This window comes from Ranitomeya imitator, chromosome 1 (assembly GCF_032444005.1).
Source record: "Ranitomeya imitator isolate aRanImi1 chromosome 1, aRanImi1.pri, whole genome shotgun sequence".
In the NCBI taxonomy this organism is placed as follows: domain Eukaryota; kingdom Metazoa; phylum Chordata; class Amphibia; order Anura; family Dendrobatidae; genus Ranitomeya; species Ranitomeya imitator.
In genome coordinates this window covers 280,653,137-280,678,767 of record NC_091282.1, presented here as the reverse complement: position 1 = coordinate 280,678,767, position 25,631 = coordinate 280,653,137, and the positions used below count along the sequence as shown (strand labels likewise).

Sequence of the window (25,631 nt, the reverse complement as noted above, 5' to 3'; positions counted from 1 at the left end):
TCCTTCATTCAGACTCCAGCCAAAGCAGAGTGGACCTCCTGAAACACGGGGTGGTACTGAAAGAGGTACCCCATCTTGGTAGACTCCGTTACACCACTGCCCCTGTGCTGTGTGGTGGTTGAAAACCGCCCCCCAGCCCATGAGGCTGGCATCGGTGGTCACCACCAGCCACTGCACTGGGAGAAAAGACCTTTTCTGACTCAGGGAGGACTTCAGTGTCCACCACCTGAGGGTCTTTCGGACTCGTGGGGATAGAATGAAACGGCAGTCGAGAGAGAACTGGTTCCCGTTCCACGCCGACAGCAGCGCATGTTGTAGAGGACAGAGGTGAAATTGTGTGAACGGAACGGCTTCCATGGCTGCTACCATCTGCCCGAGAATGTGCATGGTGAAACAAATGGAGTGGGAGACTGAATGGGAAAGACTCCGTGCTCTCCGCTGCAAGGCCAAGGTCTTGTCTGGAGGTAGAATGACAATACCGCGGGACGTGTCCAGTGTCATTCCCAGAAAGGAGATCCATTGAGTCGGGATCGGAGAGGATTTTTGAAGTTTATCTTCCAACCCAGGCGAGAAAGAGTATCCACCGTGAACTCGACGGATGTTTTGCAGGCTGGGTATGATGGGCCTTTTATCAGGTCGTCCAGGTACAGAAGCACCACCACTCCCCTGGAATGAAGAATGGCCATGGCAACCGCCATGACCTTTATAAAAACTCTGGGAGCGGTGGCGAGGCCGAAAGGTAAGGCCACAATCTGGAAGTGTTCCTCGCAAAATGCGAAGCGAAGGAACTGTTGATGAGGAGGAAAAATTGGCATGTGGAGGTAAGCATCTTTGATGTCTATAGATGCTAGGAACTCTCCTTTTTCCATGGACGCGACGACAGAGCGGAGAGATTCCATTCTGAAGCACCGAATTTTGACAAATTTGTTCAGAAGTTTTAGGTCTAGAATCGGACGTAACGATCCGTCCTTTTTTTAGACCAAGAATAGGTTTGAGTAAAACCCTTTGAACCTTTGGTCTTGGGGAACCGGAATGATGACTCCATCCTATTGTAGTGCCTGTATGGCCTGGAGAAAAGCCGTTGCCTTTGGTTTGGGAGGACACGACTGGAAAAACCATGTCGGGGGGGAGAAAATTCTATTTTGTATACGGAGGACACCAGTTCCCTGACCCACTCGTCGGAGACGACCGAGAGCCAGGCTTGACGGAAAGAAAGTAGGCGACCTCTTACTTTGTTGATGTCCTCCGGATGTTGCAGCGAGTCATTGGGTGGAGGATCTAAGGGATCTGGATCCCTTAGACCCAGATGACCGTGGTCTGGATTTCCAGTTACGGTTAGGTCTGTATGAGACCTGGGAGCCTCGGTCCCCGTGCGCACCTCGTCCTGACGCGGGGGAGAAGGATGTAGATGACCAATTGGGATTGTTGCGAAAACGCCGGAATCGAGATTGTTGTTGATACCGAAACGGCCAGGTAGGCTTTTGTTGGGGGAGAAATTTACTTTTCCCCCCGGTAGCATCCGAGATTATTTGGTCTAATTTTTCTCCACATAGGCGACCAGCTTGATAGGGTAGAGATGTCAATGAACGCTTGGAAGCAGAATCTGCTCTCCAATTTCTGAGCCACAGGGATCTTCTGATGGAAAGTGCGTTTGCGGCTGCCTGAGCAGTGCAATTAGCCGCGTCTATCGAGGCGTTAACTGCGAAGTCCCCGGCCTGGGCTATCTGGTTAGCCAGGTTGATGGCCTCAGGAGGGAGATTACTGTCTTGGTTGGTCGTGGTAAGCACCTCAGCCCAAGCGACCATAGCCTTAGCCACCCAAAAAGCGGCGAACGATGGAAAGAGAGACGCTCCTGTGGCTTCAAAGACGGAGCGAGCCAGGTAGTCAATTTGGCGGTCAGAGGGGTTCTTGACTGAGGAACCATCTGACAATGATAGTATCGTTTTGGAAGCGAGATGTGATACTGCAGGATCCATTGAGGGAGACTGTAGCCAGTCCTTGGCTAGTTCCTGAGCAAAGGGGTATTTGGCCTCAATAGGCTTTTGCCCCATGAAGCGTTTGTCAGGGTGGTCCCTGTGTTTTTGTACGATTTCTTTAAACTTAGGATGAGTGACAAATACTTTTTGGACACGTTTTGTCTTCTTAAAAGAGACAGTGTGTTCCGGAGTGGATATGGATTCCTCGTCCACCTTCAGGGTCTTGTTGATCGCTTCAATGAGAGAATCCAGTGTCTCTTGGAAAGTAGAGGAATCCTGGACCTAAGAGTCCTCAGACTCATATTCAGAGTCATTTAGATTCTCCGGAGAGGGAGGACGAGAGACTGAACTCGCTAAAGCTGAAAAACAAACACACCCATGGCCGGGGGGTGAGACCTGGGTACGTTTCCTGGCACCCCGAGCTCTTAGTGACAAGACGCCCCCTGCCGGTGGACGGATCCGTAACGTCGCCAGAGTCCTCCGCAGGCTGACTTAAAGAGGGACCCCGGAGGGAGTCAATTGCCTTGGCTAGGGAAGCCACAGATTGTGACAGGGAAGTGGCCCACTCAGGGGGACTAGGCTCTGCAGGGTCGGCGGCGGCTGCATAGAGGCCGGGTCACAATCCGCACATAATGGGGTATTGTGAGCTCGGGGCAGGGCCGTGCTGCAAGTGGCACATGAAGTGAAAAACACTGTGTGCTTCCTGTTACCCTTTTTGGTCTCCTTAGGTTGAGACAAGAGACAGGATATGCACTGTGGTGCAGGGAAGGGGTTAAGCTTTCTTGAAGCAGCTTACCCACGGTCCTGTGCCTGTGCCCCGGGGAGGAATGTAGCCGCAGTGGTCCTGGTAGTGTCAATGTGAGCCACCTTCGGGGTCTTGTCGTCCCCGCAGGAGATGAGTAGCAATATGGCCCCCGAGATTCTGCAAGGCGCCTCTCGTCCCAGACGAGAAGCGCTGATACAGGGGTTACGGCCATGGGCGGATCTGCACACTGCGGCCTAGTCCGGCTGAAAAGCCGGGGACAATTTCTGGGCCCTGCCGGCGATGTGCGGCGGCGGCTGCGACGGAGCGCTGCTGACCACCGCTGACCCCCGGCGGACGGCGCCTCTCCCCAGGAACCCGGACTGCGTCTCTGCCGCAGATGGGAGCGCAGGGAGGCCTTTATACCATCCCACATTTAGTAAATGTGTCAGTATGATTACAGCGATACCTCATTTAGATTTTTTTAATGTTTTGGCGCTTTTATACAATAAAAACTATTTTATAGAAAAAATAATTTTTGCATCGCTTTATTCTGAAGAGTATAACATTTTTATTTTTTTGCAGATGATGCTGTATGGCGGCTCTTTTTTTGCGGGACAAATTGACGTTTTCAGCGTTATTTATATCCATCTTTTTGATCGCATGTTATTCCACTTTTTGTTCGGCGGTACGATAATAAAGCGTTGCTTTTTGCCTGTTTTTTTTTTTCGGTGTTCACTGAAGGGGTTAACTAGTGGGCCAGTTTTATAGGTCAGGTCGTTACGGACGCGGCGATACTAAATGTGTGTACTTTTTTTTTTTGTTTAATTAGATAAAGGAATGTATTTATGGGAACAATATATTTTTTTCTCTCTATATTTAGGAATTATTATTTTTTTTTTACACATTTAAAATTTTTTTTTTTTTTTAACTTTTTTACTTTGTCCCAGGGGGGACATCACTGTATAGCACTTGGTAAGCCACCTCCCTGCAGGAGGACCCGGAAGTAGCCCCGCGGCCATTTTGGATCCGGGGCCTGCAGGGAGGAGACGCTCGGTACAAGGTGAGCACATCGCCTTGTACCGATCGTCTCAGGGAAGCACGCAGGGAGCCCCCTCCCTGCGCGATGCTTCCCTGTACCGCCGGAACACTGCGATCATGTTTGATCGCAGTGTGCCGAGGGTTAATGTGCCGGGAGTGGTCTGTGACCGCTCCTGGCACATAGTGCCGGATGTCAGCTGCAATAGTCAGCTGACACCCGGCAGCGCTCCTCCCGTGAGTGCGGCCGATCGCATATGACGTACTATCCCGTCACTGGGAATTAAGTCCCAGGTCACCTTGACGGGATAGTACGTCATATGGGATTAAGGGGTTAAATCAGCGAGATATGCCACATGAAAGAGTTAATAAATCACATTTCCCACATGTGTACCTCAGATTCATTTTGTGATATACTTTTAGCTCTTCTAAAAAAGTATCAGCAATTTTTATTTTTTCCAACAAAAAAGTAAAAAAAAACTTTTTTTTTTATTTTTTAATCATAGAATCTCTCTCAGACATATGTCTGTCCAGCCTCTCTTTGAAGACTTCCTTTGAAGGAGAACTCCCCACATCTGGCAGCCAGTTCCACCTATTGAACACCCTCTCACTGTCAAAAAGTTTTTTCTAATATCTAATCAGTATCTTCTCCCTTTTAGTTTCATTCCATTGCTTCTAGTGTTTACAAATGAGAATAAGGATAATCCCTCTACACTGTGACATCCCTTCAGATATTTGTACACCACTATTAAAGGTACCGTCACACATAACGATATCGTTAACGATATTGTTGCTTTTTGTGACGTAGCAACGATATCGTTAAGGAAATCGTTATGTGTGACAGCGACCAACGATCAGGCCCCTGCTTGGAGATCGTTGGTCGCTGAGGAAAGTCCAGAACTTTATTTCGTCGCTGGACTTCCCGCTGACATCGCTGGATCGGCGTGTGTGACGCCGATCCAGCGATGTCTTCACTGGTAACCAGGGTAAACATCGGGTTACTAAGCGCAGGGCCGCGCTTAGTAACCCGATGTTTACCCTGGTTACCAGCGTAAACGTTAAAAAAACAAACACTACATACTTACCTTCAGCTGTCTGTCCCCGGCGCTGTGCTTCTCTGCACTTCTCCTGCATCCTGTGTCAGCGCCGGCCAGCCGGAAAGCAGAGCGGTGACCTCACCGCTCTGCTTTCCGGCTGACCGGCGCTCACAGTGCAGAGGAAAGCAGAGCGCCGGAGGACAGACAGCTGAAGGTAAGTATGAAGTGTTTGTTTTTTTAACGTTTTAACGCTCATAATCAGGGTAAACATCGGGTTACTAAGCGTGGCCCTGCGCTTAGTAACCCGATGTTTACCCTGGTTACCGGGGACCTCGGGATCGTTGGTCGCTAGAGAGCTGTCTGTGTGACAGCTCTCCAGCAACCAAACAGCGACGCTGCAGCGATCGACATCGCTGTCGGTATCGCTGCAGCGTCGCTTAGTGTGACGGTACCCTTAGTCTCCTCTTAGACTTCTTTTTTGCAAGCTAAACATTCCCAGATCATTTAACCGTTCCTCAAAGGACATACTTTGCAGAGCGGTCATCATTTTGGTAGCTCTTCTCTGACGTTGCTTCAGTTTTCCAATGTCTATTTAAAATGTGACACAGTATTCCAGATGAAGTCTGACAAAGGAGGAGTAGAGGGGGGATAATTACTTCACGTGATCTGGACTCTTTCTCTTTACATCCTAGAACTGTGTTTGATCACAGACTGCACATAAAACAGTATGATTCAGCAGTAAAAAAGCCAATTAGTATACCCAGCTCTTTTTCACACGTGCTGTTGCTTAGTTCCATTCCTCCCATCCTGTAGGTGTAATTTTGTTTCTTTTTTCCCCAAATGTAGAATCCTGCATTTTTCCCTGTTAATACCATTCTATTAGTCGCTGCTCATTGTTGAAGCTTATATAGATCCTTGTGAATCCTCTGAATTGTCTGCAAATTTGATTTTTTTCTTTTTTACCTTCAGCTCGCTCATCTAGATCATTTATAAAAATGTTGGAAAACACTGGGGCCAGGACAGAGCCTTGTGGTACCCCAATTGAAACACTCTTCCAACTGGATGTGCAACCATTTATTACCACTGAGTACGATCACTGAGCCAGTTATGAATCCAGTTAACCATAGCCTTGCCAATCCCATACTTAGCCATTTCTGCAATAAGGATAGTATGAGATACTTTAATCAAATGCTTTGCTGAAGTCGAGACATACTATACTATATCAACCACATTTCCCTGATCCACCCAGTCAGTGATTCCATCATAGACAGAAATTCAATTAGTCTGGCATGACTTGTTTGCTACAAACCCATGCTGGCTCTGGTTAATTACTGTATTTTTTGCCAAGTGCTTACATACATGTTTAATAATTTGTTTAAAGATCTTTTCTGGTATAGAAGTAAGGCTCACTGTTCTGTAATTTCCTGGTTCCATCTTTTCAAGATATACACAACAATTGCCCATCTCCAATCTTCTGGGACTTATCCTGTACTCCAGGATTTTTCAAAGATTCTGACTACTGGTTCTGCAATTTCCTTGGCTATATCTTTGAGCACCATAGGGTGTAATTCATCTAGACCCAGGGGATTTAAATTAGCCAAGTGTTCCCTCATCATCTCTCTGTTTATAGATCATGTGGATTCTTTTATTCCTTCGATAGCACCGTGAAGGCCAGTTGATGTTAAAATTTTTGACCACATCACCCTTTTAGTCACCGTTTTAGTCCTGTAAAAATCCTATAGCATCTTTGACTTTTCCTTTGCTTTTGACATACCCCCAAAATCCTTTTTTATTGCTTTCGGACTCCCTTGCAAGCATCATTTCATTAATAGCTTCATATTCTCCTCCACACTTATTCGCTCCTCATCCAATCGCCTCAAAGACTTCACCCGAATATCCCCCATCCTCTGGAATTCTTTGCCCCAGCACGTCCGACTATCAACCACATTCGGATCCTTCAGACGGAACCTGAAAACCCATCTCTTCAGGAAAGCCTACAGCCTGCACTGACCCCGCTGCCTCCACAACACTACCGAAGCTACCGCCTCACCAACACCGGAGCTCCTGAAACCCTCAACCTCCTGTCTCCTTCCCAATAATCCTGTTGAATGTGAGCCCGCAAGGGCAGGGTCCTCGCCCCTCTGTATCAGTCTGTCATTGTTAGTTTGTTTACTGTAAGTGATATCTGTAACTTGTATGTAATCCATTCTCATGTACAGCACCATGGAATCAATGGTGCTATATAAATAAATAATAATATTTAATGCTTGCCCTGCATTCCCTGCAAACAGCATTATATTCTTCTTTAGATATGCTACCCTCTTTCCATTTAATATACATTTCTTTTTTAATCCTTTCCAGCAAGTGTTTAAGTTTTGTGTTCATCCATTCTGGTTTCTTTAAATTCTTCCAGTTCTTCCTTCTTTTCGGGATTGCTACTGTGCAACGAGAATTTCATTTAGCAAAATATCCCATCCTTCTTGGACATTTCTGTCCTTTAGAACATCCAACCATTGGACCTTTTGTATCCTCTGAGTCCATTAAAATCTGCCTTTCTGAAGTCCATTAAGGTTTCAGTAATCGCTGGTCTTCCTTCTCTTGTAATCCAACATTCCAGGATAGCATGATTGCTGCCTCCTAAATTCCCAGCCACCTTTACTTCCTCAACTATTTCCTCCCCGTTGGTAAGAATGTACAAGTTTGCATATAATCTTGTTCTCTCTTCTACCTTTTGAAAGATAAAGATAATAATTTTTTGGACTCATTACTTTTTCACAACAAATATGTGGATAGTTAAAATCTCCCATGATCACTATGTCGTACTTTTTTGAGAAGAGACATCTGATGAAAAAAAAAAAAAAGAGTTCATCCATATCTTCAGCCTGTTCTGGTGGCCTATAGTCAGTGGCGTAACTACAAAGTTATGGGCCCCGGTGCGAACTTTCAAATGGGCCCCCCCCCCCAAACATTTTCCACCCAAATCCACATCCTGCCCATGCTCCTGCCCCATCCGACTCCGCATTCTGCCCCATCCGACTCCGCATTCTGCCCCATCCGACTCCGCATTCTGCCCCATCCATCTCCACATTCTGCCTGTCTCCATATCTCACCAGAACAGCAGGAACCGGAAATCTGCTGCTGGTTGATACCAGAGAACACGAGCTGCACACAACCAGGACTGAGCTGCTGAGAGCTGAAGGACCTGTGGTGACGTCATCGTCATGTGATCAGGAGGCGGAGCTGATAAATGGTGAAAGACCTATGATAGTGATGACGTTACCACAGGATCTTCAGCTCTTCCTTTCAGATCAGGCGTCGGCTGCTGATCTGATGTGTGCTCCCGGCAGGTCAGGTAGAGGGCAGGTCTGTCTGTTGCCGTGCGGGACGAATCACCTGCACGGCAACAGTTTTTAACTTTTTGCTGGTGTCGGCATGCATTTGACCTGCCGGGGCCCCTGACTACCCCGGGCCCGGTCGCAATGGCGACTGCTGCGACCGTGGTAGTTACGCCCCTGCCTATAGTAAACACCTACAATAGTGTCCTTTATGTTCTTCTCTCCATGTATTCTTACCCAGTTTTTGAAGAGCTACCATTCTCTGAAGCTTGGAACTCTGTGGAGATATACATTTTCCTAACCTACTATGCAACACCTCCTCCCCTCTTGTCAATCCTGCTTCTAATGGATAAGTTGTAGCCTTCAAGGTTTGTATTCCAATCTTGTGTATCATCCAACCAAGTTTTAGTGATGCCAATTACATATCTCTCTTCCTGTGTTAGCAGCTCCAATTTTCCTTCGTTTGTTTCCCATGCTCTGTGCACTTGTATAGACATTTTAGTTTGTAGTTGGTTTGTCTTGCTCTTCTTTTTCATTCAGAATTTGTTGTTTTGTACTTTGTTTCCACTTCTTCTAGCAGGGTTCTCAAAAGAATTCATTAGCTGCATATTTTTTTCCAGGCTGTATATTTCCAATCTCAAATTGCTCTAGTTTAAAGCTCTCCTCATGAGTGTAGCAGGGCGTCAACCAAATATATGTTTTTCTGCTTTCATAAGATGCAACCCATCTCCAGCAAGAAGTCCTTCATAAAAGTAATTAACCCCAAGGTCAAGAAACTCAAAACGCTGCTCACAGCACCAACGACGTAGCCAATGTTTTGTGGATGACCTATAGAATCCTGTTTAATCTCCTTGGTCCATGTCCATTTGCTGGGAGGAAGGGCGCAAAATTGGGATTTGGAAAACCACAGGTGCCTCACAGAATTTTAAAACCTTAAACAGGAAAAACTTTGTTTTTTTTCCCAAAAAATGTAGTTTTAGCCCCAAATTTTCATCTTCACAAGGGTTAAGGGTATGTGCACACGTTCAGGTTTTTTCACCTTTTTTTGCAATAAAACCGCATTAGAAACCGCAGACATATGCATCCTATCATTTAGAATGCATTCTGCAATTTTTGTGCACATGATGCGTTTTTTTTCCCGCGAAAAAAAAAAACGCATCGCGGTAAGAAAAGCAGCATGTTCATTAATTTTGCGGATTTTCTACGTTTTTCCCGCTATTCTATGCATTTGGGAAAAACGCTAAAAAAAGAACCAAAAACACACCAAAAACGAATGAAAAAACGCGAAAAAACCGCATGCGGATTTCTGGCAAAAATGTCAGGATTTCTTGCAGAAATTTTCCTGACAAAAACCGGACGTGTGCACATACCCCAACAGGAGAAAATCGACCACATAATTTGTTGTGCAATTTCTCCTGGGTACAGGGATACCCAATACGTTGTCAGAAACTCTTGTTTGGAAACAAGGCAGGGGTAGGAAGGGAAGGAGAGCGATTTCATTTTTGGAGTGCAAAATTGTCTGTAATAGATTGTGGATGCCATGTCGCATTTGGAGATCTGCCGAGGATCAAAAACAGCAAAAAAAACCAAACACAAGTGACCACATTTTTGGAAACTGTAATTATGATTCAGAGCGAAGTTTTTAATTTTCAAAAAGGGCTAAGAAGAGAAAATGAAATAAAATAAATTCTGCTGAGTACAGCAAGACACCATATATGTTCAAAAACTACTATTGAGGCACAGTGCAAATCTCAGAAGGGAAGGAGTGCAGATTTGCCTGTAATGGTTTGCGGGGGGCCATGTTACATTGGCAGAGCTTTGGGGGTGTCAAGACAGCAGGACCCCACATAAGTGACCTCATTTTACAAACTGCATCTCTTAATGAAATGAAGTGGTGCAGTGAAAATATTGACAGTACAGGTGTTTTACAAAATGTTACAGTATTAAGCGGTGAAGAAAAAAATTACAATGTTACCAATAAAATGTTGTTTTAACACCAGATTTTACATTTTCACAAGGGGAAATAGGTAAAAATGACCCCATATGTGACTGTACAGTACTACTTGACCACACAACTAAACTTGGGAGGAAAAAAGCGCTATTAGACTTTTGGAGAGCAGATTTTCCTAGAATAGTTTTCATTTGCAGAGCCCCTATGTGAAATCAGAAACCTCCCTTAATTCATCCCAATGTGGAAATAACACCCCTCTGGGAATTCATCTATAGGTGTAGAGATGATTTTTGACTTCAGGGGCGTTCCCCAGAAACAGGCAGCAATGGTTGTTGCAGAGTGAAAATGAAAATATGACATTGTAGTGCCCAATACATTGTGCCCAACTTGTGTTTCAGGAGAAAAGCACTCCGTAGAGCAAGTGGACTCTCCTCGTAATAGAAATACCAATCACGTGGATGCTGTGATTTAAGCACACTGTAGGGCTTAGGAGGACGGGGCATTTGGATTTGGGAGCACAGTTTCACTGGATTTCTTTTAGAGTGAGACATGTCACTTTTCCAGAGCCTTTTTTGCTACCAGTAAGGTGGACACCCCCTATATTTCTGTTAATGATGACGGACATGAGTGGGGGCTTTTTTTGTGGGCTGAGTAGAAGCTTTTATTGATGGCATTTTGGAGTCCAGAAGATTTTGGATCAGTTCACATTTATGCTGAGCTCTACGCTGAGCACTTACATTGGGGTTTCCATCTAAATCTACCCAATACGTGATTTGTTTGAAATCTCCGAGGGATCCATTTATTAATGAGACAGCAGAGATACTCTGGACTTACTGTGACTTATGTTCAGTGATATCCGGCTTTTAAGAGGTGAACTGTTGTTGACCGTGCTTTTATGCCAGCTTAAAAAGACTGACACCGCCGGATCATATGCCAGACATAGTTCAAACGGTCTCCATTTGCCCCACTATAGAGAATCTTCTGCCGGGAGCTCCGCCTGAATCAAATATTTCAGAGATTTACTCGGAAATCCCGGAGTAAGCGGTCAGCAAAGAGCGCAGGATAAATGAAAGGCAAGCCTTACTGCGATCTTTGGGAGGCAGAATTAACAGCAGGTGAAAATTGGCTTTATTTATATTTTACGCCATTCCTTATGTGATATAAGTTCAGTTATATGCCGTTCACCATATGGTAAAAGTGGTATTTATTTTTTCCACTAATGGATCTGTATTAGGTTATTTTTTGAAGGACATGATGTTATAAGTGATACAATTTGTACATACATTTGTCTTTTCGATTTGTTTCACTCTTTTTCTGGCGGTATGATAAAGAACCATAGTTTTTTTTGCAACGTTTTTATTTACTTTTGCAATGTTCACTGTAGGGGTTAACTAGTGACAGTTTTATACACTGGGTCATTCTGGACACGGCAATACCAAATATGTGGACTTTGTTTATTTTTCTTCTTACATAAATGTGTGTATTTATTGGTGTAATTTTTTGTTCTTTATTTTTTTATATTTTATTTCAATCTTTTTCTTAACTTTTTTTTTATATATAACTTAGTCCCGTTATAGGACTTTAACGTTTATTAGTTCGATTACTGGTCTCATGCATTGCAATGCATGAGACGTGTGAAATTATAGAGGCAGAATGCCTACTAGACCCTCTGCCTATGGCTGGGTCTAACAGGCAACCGCACTTGAGACACCAGGAGATCATTGCTTGACCTTCGGATGCCATGACAACCATCAGCTACCCATGACTTAGTAGTGGGGGTGAGAGGGAAGCCCCCTCCCTTTCACAAGCTTCTAAATGCCGCTATCGCTATCATTTGCAGCATCTGGAGCAAGTGGTGGTGCAATTCAGCAAGTGGTGGTCCGGACACCAGCCCTAGCTGTTACTGCACAAGCTCGGCTGGCAGCTGAGCTCCTGGCAGTGATTGTGTGGGGAAGAGCTGATATTTTAGCACTCCCACTCCTATCACAGCAATCAGAGAACGGGGACCGCTGAAATTGGTCCTGCATCTTTCTATATCTGTGACGGTCAGCTGTCAGTGACTATAGTTGGCACGGAGCGGTCACTCCGTTTTCACACAGTGACAGTTACAGTACACATGCAGGAACAGACACATGCTCATGACGTACTATACCAGTCATTAGTCGGTAAGGGGTTAAAGACTGACACATTATGTAATGAAATGTACAATTGCTATGGTCAAAGTATAAGCAAACAATCTTCTGGCTTTTGCACATAGTCATGCAAGTAAAAAAAATGCCTTAAGATTATATCTACTTTTCTTACCATAGTCTCATAAAATAACATTGTTACGAACATTTATCTATTTGACTATAGTGGCCATACACAACATTAGTAAAATAGCTGTGGCTGGGTGCAGATAATTTTGACTAACAATCGGTCTATTCATTTACCTCTCTGCTAGTACTGATGCATGCTTGGGATTTTTCTGAAATGGATTCATGCCCAATCTAAAACAGACAACCACAATCAAAGAAAACACATTTTCATTAAAATAAGAGATAAAATATAATGTTTATGGCAAAAATTCAGTTCAGTGCATGAACTAGAATATCATTAAAATGTGTCTCGGGCCTTTTTATACTACAGTACTCACAGCGGTTTGATGGGTGGACTTCGCTTTCCGGCATTTAACTTCATCAGATCAAAACGTGTTGCATATAACTGGATGTGTGATAATCCCTCATCTTGTGAGTAAATTTGGCTGGTCCTTAAAGGTTTATTCTTTATAAATGAAATAAGAAAATGTAAACAATATTGAAGCCCATGCTGCACTAGAAATTGTCCACTTCATTATAGGTGAATGGTTTCACTATGCTACAAGTTGGAGCACTAACCAGATTAAAACCTTTACGCAGACATACCTTAAATATGTTTTCTGACTTCTTCTTTGGACTAGCTTCATACAGTAGCTGAAAATAGGGAGGTAACATGACTGTTATTTATATTTTCAAACCTAAATATAGCGTTAATAAACAGAATTAAATTAACATGCATAACAAAAGATCAAAAATGTGTAGTAAGACTGCAAACAATGGTTGACATTGGAAATATTAAGCAGAATGAAATCAATTATCCATACTCATATGAAAGAGAACTAAAATGTTATTCATTTTAGAATGGGAGAAGTATGCCCTATAATTGCTGAAAATCACCCGGTTGGGACAGACTAAGGGTTGAATGCACAGTGCATCAGAGACGTACTGTCATGTATCAGCGAACGTATTGGTAAATGCTGTAGTGTACTTACCTTGCCTTCCTCTCGTGGAATTATAACATTCTCATAGCGGGTGCGGCACTGTTTGGATGAGCGGTAGATACGACTGCAAGAATTCACTACATCACTAACTAGATCCCAATTGGGTGTATGCGCTGGTGACACAATTGAGAGATTCAGTGGGAGCTCCAAGAGTTGTTTTACCGCCTGCAGGAAAAGTACATACTTTATATAGGAAGATGCATACCTAAATATTAAGGGTGTATGATATGTAAAAAATAAGCATTAACCAGCGCCTCCACTTATCAGCAGTTCAAATTATCATCTGGTGTCCAAATAATAGCGGATATGTGGGGGCGCCAGGATTAGGACTCCAATAGATATCATATTTATGACCTACTCCATGGTCATCAAAATGTTATGACAAGATGAGAGCTTTTGTTTCAGGAATGATTTCCTAGTGCCTGGTCCCCTAGTGCTTGGTCCCCCAGCGATCATAACTTCTGACATGTACCCTTTAAATGTAACAGTGCTTTAGGGCAACCGACAGCCCTGGCACACCAGCCTGACCAAAGAACTGAGGCGAGCTTCCAGGGCTGCAGAGCGGAGATGGAAAAGATCCCACTCCAACGAGCACTTTATCGCATTCAAACAGTCCCTCACTATTTTGAAGACCACACTCGCCACAGCTAAACAAACCTACTTCTCATCTCTCATATCCTCCCTGTCTCACAACCCTAAACAGTTATTCAACACCTTCAACTCTCTCCTCCGTCCCCCAGAACCTCCTATATCCTCCTCCCCCTGGACCTGTCCTCTACCTTTGACACTGTGGACCATTCCCTATTGCTACAGATCCTCTCATCCCTTGGCATCACAGACTTGGCCCTATCCTGGATCTCGACATACCCAACTGACCGAACATTCAGCGTCTCCCATTCACACTCCACCTCCTCACCTCACCCCTTATCTGTCGGAGTCCCGCAAGGTTCAGTTCTAGGGCCCCTGCTCTTCTCCATTTACACTTTTGGCCTGGGACAGCTCATAGAATCTCACGGTTTTCAGTATCATCTCTATGCTGATGACACACAGATCTACACCTCTGGACCAGATATCACCACCCTACTAACCAGAATCCCTCAATGTCTATCGGCTATTTCATCCTTCTTCTCTGCTAGATTTATAAAACCTAACATGGACAAAACAGAATTCATTGTCTTTCACCCATCTCACGTGACCCCTCCCCCCCACCCCCCAACGAACCTATCCGTTACAGTAAACGGCTGTCCACTCTCCCCAGTCCCACAAGCTCGCTGTCTTGGGGTAATCCTTGACACTGATCTCGCCTTTAAACCGCATATCCAAGCCCTTTCCACTTCCTGCCACCTTCAACTCAAAAATATTTCACGGATCCGTACATTCCTAAACAAAGAATCTGCAAAAACCCTAGTCCATGCCCTTATCTGCTCCCGCCTCGACTACTGTAACCTCCTGCTCTGTGGCCTCCCCTCGAACACTCTTACACCCCTCCAATCTATTCTAAACTCAGCTGTCTGACTAATCCACCTGTCCCGTCCAGCTATTCCCCGGCCTCTCCCCTCTTGTCAATCCCTTCACTGGCTCCCCATTACCCAGAGACTCCAGTACAAAAGCCTAACCATGAAATACAAAGCCATCCACAACCCGTCTCCTCCATACATCTGTGACCTCGTCTCCCGGTACTTTCCTGCACGCAACCTCCGATCCTCACAAGATCTCCTTCTCTACTCCCCTCGTATCTCCTCTTCCCACAATCGTATACAAGATTTCTCTCGCGCATCACCCCTACTCTGGAACTCTCTACCACAACATATCAGACTCTCACCTACCATCGAAACCTTCAAAAGGAACCTGAAGACCTACCTCTTCCGGCAAGCCTACAACCTGCAGTAATCACCGATCGACCAAACCACTGCAGCTCTATCCGTACCTACAGTATCCTCACCCATCCCTTGTAGATTGTGAGTCCTCGTAGGCAGGGTCCTCTTTCCTCCTGTACCAGTTGTGACTTGTATTGTTCAAGATTATTGTATCTGTTTTTATTATGTATACCCCTCCTCACATGTAAAGCGCCATGGAATAAATGGCGCTATAATAATAAATAATAATACTTAAGGTATGTCATTGGTATCTCAAAGATAAAAAATATACATTTTCTATGGTTACTTCATACAAAAGCTTTTCCAACTTGTATCCAGCCCTCAGATTATTTTGGTACAGATCAGACCTGGGCAAAGTGCGGTTCATGGGCCACATGTATGTTCAGTGGTCCATGGCTGTACCACATGACCACCCTCAATATTGTGGTGTTCCGATTTCACCACTACCTGCATCCTCAGAACCTGGGTGGCCACTATACTGTGTGAGGGGTTGTGTGTGGGAGGCTGTGAAGACTGTCATACTGTGAGTGTGGGAGGGAGGACAGTCACTGTGTGTATATTTGTGTGTGGTTGTAAGGACCACCACACCGTGTGGGTGGGGGCTGCGTGGACAGTCACACCATGTGGGTGGGGGGCTGTGAGGACCATCAAATCATGTATAGTTGCTGTGAGGATCATCATACCAAGGTATAGGGTGCTGTGACGACCTGTAATCCTTGTGTGACGAGCTGTGAGGACCATAAAACAATGCATGGTGTACTGTCAAGACCATTATACAATGGTATAATAGTCATACTGTGTGTGTGGGGGTGCTGTGAGGATCATCATTCTGTCTGCGGGAGGCTATGCTGGCTATCGTACTGAGTGGATGGCTGTGGTGGCTATCACTGTTTGTGTAGGGTTAGCCTATGTGTGGGCCTGTACTAGATCATACTGTGTGAGAGGTTGTGAGGACCATCATACGGTGTGACGGGGGTCTGTGCGGACATCATACCAAGTTGTGTGGCTGGAGATATTGATGTACAAGGGCTAAGTATCAGGAGCATAGGATTTATTAACATTATAGAAAGCAGTAAATTACTTGGTTTTGATTAACCACTGCTCATAAGAATACATGTTACACTAAGTCCTATCGTAATACATTAACAATAGCAGCCAGTCAATAGACTTAATTCTGCTCAATTAAGTGATGCATATATTAATTGGGTTGGTGGCACCGCAACTCACAGGTAATAATCTGTCATTTACTTGACTGTGTGTTCTTCTTAATATTGTTTATACTTCTCTATACACAACTTACTATTATTGTGCTGGTGCTTTAACTCCTTCATTTGATAGGTACTGTTTACCGATTACACTCATAAGGAGTAAGCTGGCCACACTTTTTCTGAGCTCATTAATCAATACATTGCCACATTGTTTCTTTCTACTCTCTTAGAGTTGCGGTTCCACATTTCTGTCCTCCCTCTGTCATCACCCTACAATTAATATTTTTATGCATATAATTAATAATTTTTTTAACCTGTTTCAATAAAGCTTCACCTTTTAACCTTTTATTGACTATGAAATTAAATCTGCTCAATATTATTATTATTGTACATTAATATTTTTTTAGAGCATATAGAGGAAAAACACTCAAGAACCAATATATATTGATGCTTGAGTGTTTTTCCTCTATATGCCCTAAATAATATTAATGTACAATAATAATAATGAGCAGATTTAATTTCATCCTATGTGTTTGGCCTTCCAAAACAGTCACGGCCTCATGTGGCGATTCAAAAAAATTGATTGACCACCTCTAATATAGATAATACTGTGAAACACATTCCCACCTGCAGTAAAGCCCAGTCCTCACTTATCAACCACTCTGGATTGTCAGGTCCAGTTTCCATCACTGGTTTTATTAAAGTTGGCAGAGGTTTTGCAAATTGTGTTTGCTGCTTTAGGAGAATATTCTTCTTCTGCTCCTTGCCTTCTTTGCGCACTTTAAGTGGATTTGGAGCAGCTCTATCAAATAAAGAACGTGGGGGAACAACTGCTTCTCCGTGTCGCATTTTCTTCTTTCTTCCAGCACCTTTTTTCAATATGGGATAAAAAAAAATAGAAAAGATAGTGATATAGAAGGACACAAAACAAAATGATAATACAAGATTCTTTTTTAATAAAAGGCAACCATATTGTATGAATGTAAAGCAGGTATATGACCAAAACATGGGTCCACTGACATTCACCAAAACTCACCAGAAGGATCCGTTTTGTGTCTTTTACGCTCCTTTCTCACATAGACAGGGGGCAGCTTGGATTCTGGGATAGGGTTGGTATCATACATCAAACACATAACAGAATCAATGTAAATGTCATTCTCATCTTGAGGGGGAGTAGGTGGTGTCCAGATCTATGTGAAATCAATTGCCAAGACAATCAAGACGTGTTATTTGTTTACAATACAGCTAAATGAAAACCATTTAATAATTTTGACAGTTTCAGCAAATAAACAGTATTTCTTGCCTAGTACATTTTTCAAGATATTTGCTAGCAGCCATTGAAAGGCGTCCTTCATCCCACTATTAGAACAGATTATTATACGATGAAGTATGAAAATAAAAAATGATCTAACAAGTTCACAGTTCGGATTTCCACACATTAGCTTTGGCTCAAGTGACCAGGTCAGATATGACCCCATTCAAAGGTGCACACAGATCTTATATGGAATCAATTTACAAAGCATATCAGAAAGTGGTATAAAACATTAATAAAATCACATTATTTTAACAAAAGAAAGTTCTTGAAGATCAGGGAAGTATCAAACAAAATCCTCACCGGCATCATCTCAGTCTCGCCATCTGGTCCATCATAAATGAAGTCCTATTAAACATAAATATATAATTTTAAAGTGATTACATGGATGAAGATTTTAAGTTATATAATGATTAATAGTAATTTGAATGCGGCTTCCATAAACATTTGCGGTATACAAAAACATAAGTCCATTTGATTATGCATTAGTCAACCATAGCAGTGCTACATGGTATCTGCTGAATACTATATGTAAAGGGATTCTGTCAACAGGCTTTTGCTATGTAATCTGAGAGCAGCATGATGTAGGGGAGAGACCCTGAATCCAGTAATGTATCACTTACTGGGCTGTGTTTTACTGTTTTAATAAAACCAGTGTTTTATCAGCAGGACATTGTCACTACAGGGCTAGGTGTCTCCTGTACCCTAGTCCTCTGACTCTGTATAACCATGCCCCACCAATGATTAGCAGTTTTCTGTCAATGTACTGTGTACACAGACAACTGAATCATTGATGTAGGCGAGGTTATACAGGGATCAACATTCCAAGCCTCCAGCAGAAAAAAAAAGTAGTGATTACTTAATTACGTAATGGGATTTTTCACAAACAATGACAGCACCACAGAGAGAGGATCCACCATTCAAGGAAAGGAAACCTACAGGATAAAAAGGCGGTACCTCTCCCACGTATCAGTCGGATACACCCGAAGATGTGCCATTACTTCCGCTAGAATGGAAGGGCTCTGGTGTCAGACTACTTCGCTTATGGCTAAGGCCACTATGAAGAACTTCTGGTATTCCACATGCATTGGCAAGTGATAATGAGCGCCCTTCAGACATATGACTGCCATAAAACAGTTGGGGGGTTGGGAGGGGGGGGAAGGTTGCCCATGGGAAAGTCAGAATAAGCTTCAGAGGGGGTAGTCAGAATAAGCTTCAGAGGAGGAACCATCTGAAACTCTAGCCTTGGGTCGGAAGTTACTAGGTTGGGAATGCAGCTGATTGAGATCTTTTCCCAGGTAGGAAAAAAGAGGAAGACCCTTCACCTACCTAGGGACAGAAGTTACTGGAAAGATTTCTGTCATCAGAGGGACCTCCAAATATAAAACCTCTATCTTTCTTCCTCCAGTCATCCCATCTATCCTGATCTCTAGGGGGTATTCTCCAGTTAAACCTTCTTTTCCAAAAAGATCTTCTATAAACTGGGATGGATACATTATGAAATCCCTTTTTTCTGTCTCCAATTTTTTCAAAAATGTCACCCCAAACTGGGCCAAACAGATATTCTCCTTCAGATGGGATAGAGCATACCTTTAACTTGGCTGGAATATCTCCCGGCCTGCATTCCAACCAGAGACACCTATGGGCTGCATTAGAAAGTATCGTTGGTCTAGTTGCCAGCTTTGCTGAATCTGCTGAAGCATCCGAAAAAAAAAAAACGTAAATGCCCCAACCCCCCCACCACCACAATAACGGAATTGTGGCAGAAATATTGTATATAGCCACCTAATCCTTCAGATGACCTTCCAGGAGATCTAACCAAACCATTAAAGACCTAGCAGTACATGTCATGGAGCGACTACCGCTGAAGCAGCACATGCTCCTACTGGAGCTCTTGCTGCTGATATGGCTGTTGTGTATGCTACATTCGATGGGAAGGTCTTTCGGAGCAAATAACTCACTCTGTTGGCGTCTAACCACATTTCTAATGTAGTACAGCTCGCCCCTCCGCTGGAGCCTCTTCCGGACCCTTCACGGAAGAGAAAAATACCTTCAGGTAAAATGTCACGGGCGAACTCGACAACCAGGCATGTCCTTGACCACTGCCCTGCGCATGCACAGCCTGGAACACGCAGAAGCCAGCCGACTTCTCAGTATGCCACTGCTGTTCACGCTCGCATGCATGCAAAGTCCCCCTGGATCAACTGCTTCATTTCCAGGACCCCTGTACTAGCAGCAGCAGGGGCGGGGCCGCAGCCCAAATACACCAGCCAGGCTTGGGCAAGTCATCTTTTCTTCACCCAGTACTGCCGAATCTAGACAAAGGTTCCCCCCCCCGTCAAGGACAGGAGACCAACTGATGTGTGGTGAAAAGTACTACCCTTTTACCCTGTAGGTTTCCTGTCCTTCCAGGACAGATCCCCTTTCTCCATACTGCTATCAGGGGGTTGAGAAAAAAAATGATTCTATCACAACTATTGCACCTAGTAAACTAAGTGATACATCACTGGAATCAGGCGCTCAGCTCCAACATCATGATGTTGACAGATTACATCACAAAAACCTGCTGACAGATTCCCTTTAAGTGGTAAATAGTGTCATAACTATTTAAACATTTTAAATTAACACTATAGAAAGTTACTTATGATTTTGTATTATTCACAACTATCTTATGCTGATCAAACATTACCATATTGTAAGCATCCTCCCGTGTGTAGGTGATCAGCCCCTCATTTTCATCAGCTTCCCATTCCATTCTCTCCTTAAGTTGCTTTAAGTGATTTAAGTCCCATTCTTTCCTAGCGACACTTAATTGTGCCTGTAAAATAAAGCAAGGTTTGCACTAAAGTGTGAATGTTGCACATAGTTAGGTTTCAGTCATCAAAATTTAACTATAGGACACCTGAAAACATACAGGCATTACATATAATAGACAAGATAACTCGATTTTTGTACTTACAGTAAAATCCCTTTCTTGTTGAAAACATTGGGGGACAAAGCAATGGGTATGACATGGTCTTAGATTGTTTTAGCTTTATTTGTTTTTAATAAAAGTGATTGGCTATGCCCTCTTCTTAAACACTAGGTTTCTTAATTTTGTGTCAAAAGCAGTAGGAGATCAAAAAAAACAAAAAAAACCTGTTACAAATAACCAGGAACCAACATGACCCAAATAATAATACCCAAAGGCTACCAAACTGATCCAGAGAAACAAGTACCCAAAAACGGTAGGATTTGTGCCCCCCATTTTTTAAATAGAAAAGGATTTTGTAAGCACAAAAATTCAGCACTGCGGTAAATTCCATTCCAGAGGGTGGGAGGTACAACTGCTATACATGCGGATAGTCTAACACACCAGCCTGCAGCACCTCAGCCACCATACTCCCTAACATGTCATTAGCAAAGGCCAGAGTAGGAATATAGTACATCTTAGTGAAGGAGTGAACAAAGAGACCGGGGTGCCTAACTGCTCTCGTGGAATGAGCAGTAACACAAAATGACAGATTTATCCTTGGTCTTGTAGGTTTGCACAATCTCAAATCTGATCCACTTGGAAATCGTCATCTTGTAGCCTGTCATGGCTCTGCGCAATCTGCCAGGGACTATAAAGAGAAACACCAATGGAAGGCTTCAGTTACTGAATCATAAGTTTTAATGGTTTGGACCAGATAATGCAGACAGAAAAAAAACTACTGAGGTTGGGTAGGGCAAAATAAAGGGGTAAAGATGTCCCTGTTTGTGTAGAAGTTTGAGACCACCTTTGGGAGACAGCAGTGTGTAAAAATCACCTCGTCCTGATGAAGAATGAGGAAATATTACCTCGATGCCCTGTAAATGCAAGTGATCGCCCCAGAAATGCCTCCTTCCAGGAAAGGAATTATGAAGAGATAACGCCAAGGGGATAGGATGAAGTTGAAGTATCAATGTTCCACCCTACTTGTAAGGAGAAGCACAATGGGCCACCTCAATTTGCTCGCAGGCGGCCAGGGTAAACTAAAAGAAAATGGAAAAGGCAAAAACCTGTCCTTTCAGGGAAGTATAGCTCAGACCCAAGTCTAAACTCGTCATGAGAAAGAAGAAAATTCTGAGAGGCAGATCACAGCGGAGGTCTGTAAAAAATGTTGGCCGTCTATGATTATTTGCTCCGCTTGCAGCGCTGGAGTCCTGGGTTCAAATCCCACCAAGGACAACATCTGCAAGGAGTTTGTATGTTCTCCCCGTGTTTGGGTGGGTTTCCTCCGGGTTCTCCGGTTTCCTCCCATACTCCAAAGACATACTGATAGTGAATTTAGATTGTGAGCCCCATCAGGGACAGTGATGATAATGTGTGTAAAGCGCTGCGGAATATGTTAACGCTATATAAAAATAAAGATTATTATTTGCTAAACTGTCCAGAAGTTAAGTCAAGTTGGAAAAAAACAGTTGTATCCATTTCATACAGACACTAGGCTAAAAATGAGTTGCTGTTTAACCCCTTAGTGACAGAGCCAAATTTTTGAAACCTGACCAGTGTCGCTTTATGTGGTAATAACTTTGCAACACTTCAACAAATCCCAGTGATTTTGAGATTGTTTTTTCGCGACACATTATACTTCATGATAATGGTAAATTTAGGTCAATATGTTCTGTGTTTATTTATAAAAAATATCAACAATTTGAGAAAAATGTTAAAAAATTAGCAATTTTCTAAATTTGAATGATTATCCCTTTAATCCAGATGGTCACACCACAGCAAAACATTAATAAATAACATTTCACTCATGTCTGCTTTACATCAGCACCATTTGTAAAACATTATTGTATTTTGTTAGCATTTTAGGAGGTTTAAAAATGTAGCAGCAATTTTACATTTTTTCAAGGAAATTTACAACATTTATTTTTTTAGGGGACTATCCAGGTTTGAAGTGCCTTTAGGGGTCTCATATATTGGGAACTCCCAAACGTGATACCATTTTAAAAACAGCACCCCCTGACATATTGAAAACTGCTGTCAGGTAGTTTATTAACCCTTCAGGTGATTTTCAGGAAATAATGCAAAGTGGCATGACAGAAATGAAAAAGTGTATTTTTACCACCTAAATGTCGCTAACTTCTAAACAGATTACAACAGCCAGCAGACTCTAGGGCTGCTATTTTCTCATGAATTGCCATCGCAAACATCAGGACCACAAAATCATGATCTGAGGGCACCAATCATGATTTGAATCATGATGATAAAGAGGAAGCCCCCACACTCTGTTAACCATTTATAATGATGTAGTCACTATTGACAGCAGCATCTAAGGGGTTAAAGAGATATGGACGGTGCAAACACTGATCGTGGTTAATGCAGCAAGTTGTCAGCTATAGTATTGTCACCTGTACGGGGAGGCTATTCTCTTATATCTTAGGTCAGTTAAAAGACGTATTGGCTGTCATTAAGGGGTTAAAGGACGGAATACAACCCACCCAGATTACTCTATCTAGTAGCAGTGCCAATAACCAAGATGATGTGTATTTTAAAGTTTTCAGCGATAACCAGTAAATTGCCATAACCATGCGTGCCAATACATTATGACAGAATACAAGGCAAAAATAGCTCTTATTTATATTTCCCAACAAACACCATTATATAAAGATTTACCTCAAGGCTTCCAGGTTGGTCACCAATACAGTGAGCATGAAATAGTTCTAGGTAGTGCAGAGCATATTTCTCAATGGGAGTTAGCTAGAAATAAAGCAAATGCATTCATAAGGGTAAAAAAATACTTTCCAGCATAAAACCATTATTAATTGTAAACCAAAGACTCAGCACATAGCATTATCAACAGGAATGTTAATGGTGTTGCTATGTAAAGCATAGTGTTACAAATACAAGTGTTAAAAGGATATTCCTATCTTAGACATTTATTGCATATCTATAAAAGGTCTAATAGGGGATACGTGCCAAGATCTCCATAAAGGGGGAGTGGACAGAAAATTAATGAGATGGTGGCCGCTGATGCACTTGGTTCACTCCATTTTCTTCTATAAGAGTGATGGAGATAGCGGAGAATGTATGCCTAGGTAATGCCGTAACTTGCAATAAAAGTTAATAGAGAAATGCATTCACGTGCAGTCAACTTTTCATTCATTTTTTTGATGCAGTGGCCCTCTTACCAAGTGGAAAGGGTTGGGTTGTTGAGAAACAGGGATTTTTGTGTACTCACAGTAAAATCCTTTTCTCCGAGCCACTCATTGGGGGACACAGACCATGGGTGTTATGCTGCTGTCACCAGGAGGCTGACACTAAGTAATACAAAGAAAGTTAGCTCCTTCTCTGCAGTATACACCCTCGTGCTGGCTTCAGAACCAGTTCGGTGCAAAAGCAGTAGTAAAAAACCAGTAACAACATAGATGAGTACAACATGACAACTTAAAGAACAGGCAAAAGCCATATAAGCCATTAGGCTAACAGGGTGGGTGCTGTGTCCCCAATGGGTGGCTCGGAGAAAAGGATTTTACAGTGAGTATACAAAAATCCCTGTTTCGCCTTCGCCTCAAACGGGGGACAGACCATGGGATGTCCAAAAGCAGTCCCTGGGTGGGAAAACAACACAAAGGATTAGGTTTCAGGTAGCAGCTGCCTAGATGCGCGCCACCGCTGCCTGGAGAATTCTTCTCCCAGACTCGCATCCGCTGAAGACAGAGTGAATATTATAGTGCTTTGCGAAGGTATGTAAACTGGACCAAGTCGTAGCTTTACAGACCTACTCTGCCGTCGCCTGATGCCGAATGGCCCAAGAAATACCCACCACCCGAGTGGAGTGTAATTTGATCCCCGCTGGGATGGGCTGACTTCTGACTCTGTATGACTCTCGGATAGTGGAACGAATCCACCTGGCTATTGTGGCCTTTGAAGAGGCAAGACCCTTCCTCTGACATTCCGGGAGAAGGAACAGAGCATCCATCCTTCTGAACGATGCCGTCCTTGAGATGTACCTTCCTCAGAGCTCTGACTACGTCCAGAGAGACCCCCTGACGAAGGCAGATGCCAAAACGCACGTCGGGGCAGGGCGCATCCAGGGGAAGTCTCTCATATTACAGGTAATTATCATGCGGCCTTATTTGGGACTTATTACAAGTCTGCAGCACACAATTCTGTCCACCTCTGTTTGATTATGAAGTGGCTGCCTTGGCCATTAGCACGTCTGCACTAGCACTTTATCTACCTCTACATATGAATATACCTGTTACATTACTATTCCATTGATTTTTATTTTGGCTGTGGTATTATATATGTGAATAATTATTCGGCTATATGAATTTGCCATTTCATCAAATATTTCATATAATTTTCATGTATTACCACATTATTTTGTAACTAACTTTGTTGTCCCCTGGCACAGTGCCCCTTCTTTGGTATTTTGTTCCCCCTCTACCCCATGTTGTTGCATATCCTTAATAAATCTTATTATTTAGCAAATTATTGGACATTATTTTGTTTTGTTTTTTTTCAATTTTCTGCTAGGTCGAGAATGTGGCGAGCCCTTTCTACCCTGTGAATAGGAGCCGGACAAAAAGGGAGAACAATGTCCTCGTTAAGATGAAAGGACGAGATGACCTTTGGCAAAAAGGACGTGAACGGCCTGAGGACAACCTTGCCCCGATAGAAATTAAGGAAAGGAGCCTGGCAGGACAGGGCGGCTAGTTCAGAAACTCTTTCTGATTGATGTGATCGTAACAAAAAAGGCAACCTTCCAGGACAGAAAAGCCAACAAAATGTTCTTAAGCGGCTCAAAAGGGGGCTTCCTGAAGGGCACTCAGTACCAAGTTAAGGTCCCAAGGCTCTAAGGGCATTTGATAGGGAGGTGCCACATGTGACATCCCTTGTAGAAA

General features: G+C 43.3%; 1 protein-coding gene across 4 annotated transcripts in view; it reads right to left on the bottom strand.

Moving 5' to 3' along the window:
- Nucleotides 1-25,631, bottom strand: part of LOC138669019 (E1A-binding protein p400-like) — a 343,483-nt gene that overhangs the window by 68,716 nt on the left and 249,136 nt on the right. For all 4 annotated transcript variants that reach the window (XM_069756066.1, XM_069756069.1, XM_069756068.1 and 1 more), the window contains 9 exons: nt 23,398-23,481; nt 20,464-20,592; nt 18,078-18,122; nt 17,499-17,652; nt 17,090-17,331; nt 13,369-13,542; nt 12,983-13,030; nt 12,715-12,842; nt 12,512-12,568 (listed from right to left, as the gene is read on the bottom strand). In XM_069756066.1, the coding sequence (XP_069612167.1) occupies nt 12,512-12,568; nt 12,715-12,842; nt 12,983-13,030; nt 13,369-13,542; nt 17,090-17,331; nt 17,499-17,652; nt 18,078-18,122; nt 20,464-20,592; nt 23,398-23,481 (1,061 nt within the window). The remainder of the gene's footprint in view (nt 1-12,511; nt 12,569-12,714; nt 12,843-12,982; nt 13,031-13,368; nt 13,543-17,089; nt 17,332-17,498; nt 17,653-18,077; nt 18,123-20,463; nt 20,593-23,397; nt 23,482-25,631) is intronic.